Genomic DNA, 3,844 nt, shown 5'->3' with positions numbered 1-3,844 from the left:
CCCACTCCCCTGCCCACCCACTCCCACTTTTTGGCCCTGGCGTTCCCCTGTACTGGGGCATATAAAGTTTGCAAGTCCAATGGGCCTCTCTTTCCATCTTTTGATACATATGCAGCTAGAGTCAAGAGCTCCAGGGTACTGGTTAGTTCATAATGTTGTTCCACCTATAGGGTTGCAGATCCCTTTAGCTCCTTGACTATTTTCTCTAGCTCCTCCATTGGGGGCCCTGTGATCCATCCAATAGCTTACTGTGAGCATCCACTTCTGTGTTTGCTAGGCCCTGGCATAGTCTCACTAGAAACAGTTATATCAGGGTCCTATCAGCAAAATCTTGCTAGTGTATGCAATGGTGTCAGCGATTGGAGGCTGATTATGGGATGGATCCCTGGATATGGCAGTCTCTAGATGGTCCATCCTTTTGTCTCAGCTCCAAACTTTTTCCTCTCACATAAACTTATATACATATTTAAAAATATGTATTTGTTTTATTTTATGTGTGTGTGCCTGGGTGTCTCTATGTATACCATGTGCATGCAGGAGTTCACAGAGGTTCAAAGAGGGCATCAGGTTCCCTGGAACTGGAATTACAGATAGTTTTGAGCTGTCTTGTGGGAGCTGGAACTTGAATTTGCATCCTCTGGATGAGTACTAAGCACTCAACTTCTTCAGCTCCTACACAGAAATTCTTAAGTTTAGAATGTGGCAAAAAAAATTGCAGCATAGTGTGTCATGATAGAACTGGAATAGACATTTCTGTTTGAAAATAATTTCATACATAGAAAGGTTTGGTTTTTTCTGTATCTGTGTGTATGGTGATTGTGTGTGTGTGTGTTGTTGTATGTTTCCTAATTTTGATATGATTTAAAATGCTAATTCAATTTAACTAATAGCAAAAATATTATGATAATAATAGTAAAAGTATTATGATAATAATAGTAAAAGTATTATGATAATAAGTAAGAGAATACACGTAAGGCAGAGGATTAAGCTCAGCTGCTGTGTGATTTTACTCCTCGGATGAATGATGCTCTGATTAGACAGCAGTGACCAGGGAAATCTCATGCTATAGGAGAAAGAGAGTCAGTCACAGCCTGCTTTTGTTTGAACCAGACCTACATAATGATTCCAGGTACAAGCTCTATCTGTATAGTCTCATAGTTCATTCCACAGAATCCATATAAAAAGCCAGATGTGCAAGTGCATACCTGTATCACATCACAGTGGCAGAAACAAGGCAGAAAGGAGACTACACCCAATATTTACCTCTGACTTCTACATATGCTCTGATCCTTCCTCCCTCACCCCATCTCCTCTTTAACTTATTTTTACCTTCCTGAGCCCTGATTTTCAGGTAAGGAAGCCAAGGGGAAAATAACATTTTCCAAACAGAATTATTTGGGGGATTTGAATAAGATAATGTTAGAGTCCTTACAGGAAGTCTGGCTGGAGAAGGCCTAGGAATCCATCAAAGGCTTCTTGCAAAGAAGTCATTGATGTGAACAGATTGACTTTAACAAAAGGATATTAAAGATCAAAGAAAGAAGCTAAAGGGTGAAAAATAAAATTAAGTGACATTTACAGATGCTCAGTTGAGGGAAGTTCATCGTTTGACTAGCATGCTGGGCACTATGGTGACATCAAATTTGCTGTTGAGGCCCAAGGGACTCCATGAAGAAATTAACAGAGACAAAGGCACAGCAGTGACGGAGCCTTGCCTACTGCCAGATGTGTGACCTCCTCAGCTAGAGACAGGCTTGTCTAGAACTCACCCTTCTTGTAATCACCCAGAAGAAGCCTGTGTTAGTGCTTGGCTTCTGGTATCATTCCCACCTTTAGGAATCTGCAGGAACTCCAGGTATAGGTCTAGTGCTGCTATGAAGCCAAGACCCGACAGCATCTGGGATGAGACAGGAAGAATCCAGATTCTGTTCCACACTAGTTGGAGCCCTTTTTATCTCTCTTCACCCAATTCTGTAGACCCACTGTGTTCACTCTATATATTTAGTACATTTACTGAGAGCCTACTGTGTGTAACTTTTGTTGCACATTCATCTATATCCAAATGCCTTCTCTAGCATTAGCTGGTTGGTTATACTATATATTTAAGGGGACAGCAAAATGATGATGCTTTCCATATGATCATACAACATGTTCATAGTAGAATGAGGAGTTCCATCCCCAATTCCTAAACAGTCTCCTTTTTGTATACCATAATAAAGATTCTTGCTGGAAGAATTCTTCTCTAGTGAAGGTACAAGTGGAAATTATAGAAGTTTCCACCAGCTGTATCATTATTGTTTATGTCTTAATAATGTTTGTCAAGGTGTGTTTACTATGTTTAAACACCATGTATTCTAGAGTGTCCTTAAAAGTCTAAAGAAAAATAATGGCTGATGCAATAATTGTAAGGAAATCTTGGACACTAGTAGGGTCTATGCTTTACTCTCCAGATTACAAATCACTGGCAAGGATGAAGAAAACAGCTGTGCCCTCATCTCACAAACAGAAGTGTTTTCTGATTCCTGTTCTTCAGACAACCATTGGATCTGCCAAAAGACACTGAAACACGTCTGAAACCCTGTGCCCTGACTCCTGATTATGAATCTCATCTCTATTACTTCACAATTCACGCCAGATCTATGAATTGAACAGTCTTTGCTGTTGGCCAGTCCAGTGCACCGTTAGTGGCACAAAGCATGAATTCCAAAACCACAGTGACTCTTACAGATGCTCATGTTCAGTTTCTTTATTGTGTAAATGCAAATGTACACCGACACAGATGTGCCATTCTAAAAGAGGAGTTCTACAGAGGGAAACTCGGGTCATCAGGGGGCACTGGAGTCTGGGTAGGTTTTGCTGATCTCTGTGCCTGAGGTCATCTGCAGACAGCTGCAGAAAAGATGTTGTAAAGTCTAGATCTCTACTCCACCCCTTCCTCAAACCATCTAACATCTGAACTGTAGAACTTTGAATAAAGTATTGTTCTTGACTGACAGCAGAGGCTCAGAGTTAAGGAGCTTGGGATGGGAAGAGTTTGCTTTGATTGACACCTGCTAATTAGTCAATTAATAATGGACTAATGCTTTGCAAATGAGTGTGACTGTATGTAAACTGAACTCTGTCCTTATGGCTCCCACCCTGGGCAGATGCTGGGTCATTGGTGCTGAGTTTCTCAGTCTCCTTAGCTGTATGAAAGTGGGATCTCTTCTTGTCCAGGTTCCTGTTATAGAAAAAAAAAATAAAAATAAATAAAAATAAAATACTGACAGATTTGCCTCTTCCTATTGTCCACAGGCATCCCATTTTAATTTTCTCATCACTTCTTTCTTCCATACTTCTCTATAGCTTATGGCTATGCGCAAACTGTAGAAAGTATACAGCTAAATATTTGGTATAGTAGAGAATAAATGACATTTAAAAAAATTCTTCAATTCTTCAGTTCGAGAAATCTTCAAAAATAAGTATTTATTCTGAAAAATCTTTTGGAAGTGGTCATCTCTAAAAACCAAACCAAACCAACCAACCAAACAAACAAAAATCTCAAAACAACAACAAACCCAAAACAAATGCTAAAACAACAACAAAAACTTGCCAAATTTTCCATTGTAATCAAAAGAAAAAGAACTGAATTTACTTTAGGTATTAGTTAGGGTTTTACTGCTGTGAACAGACACCATGACCAAGGCAAGTCTTATAAAAAACAACATTTAATTGGGGCTGGCTTACAGGTACAGAGGTTCAGTCCATTATCATCAAGGTGGGAGCATGGCAGTATCCAGGCAGGCATGGTGCAGGAGGAGCTGGGAGTTCTATGTCTTCATCCAAAGGCTGCTAGTGGAAGACT

At 39.9% G+C, this 3,844-nt stretch overlaps 1 protein-coding gene across 1 annotated transcript in view; it reads left to right on the top strand.

Moving 5' to 3' along the window:
* The window catches only part of LOC110296649 (killer cell lectin-like receptor subfamily B member 1), a 15,996-nt gene extending 13,357 nt beyond the window's left edge, over window positions 1–2,639 (top strand). The window contains exon 6 of the mRNA XM_021165365.1: window positions 2,451–2,639. Coding sequence (XP_021021024.1) covers window positions 2,451–2,574 — 124 coding nt within the window. The 3' untranslated portion in view covers window positions 2,575–2,639. The remainder of the gene's footprint in view (window positions 1–2,450) is intronic.
* The last annotated feature ends 1,205 nt before the right edge of the window (window positions 2,640–3,844 follow it).

Source organism: Mus caroli, chromosome 6 (assembly GCF_900094665.2).
Source record: "Mus caroli chromosome 6, CAROLI_EIJ_v1.1, whole genome shotgun sequence".
NCBI classification, from domain to species: Eukaryota; Metazoa; Chordata; class Mammalia; order Rodentia; family Muridae; genus Mus; species Mus caroli.
The sequence above is the reverse complement of the archived record's forward strand: the minus strand, read 5'-3'. Positions and strand labels throughout refer to the sequence as shown.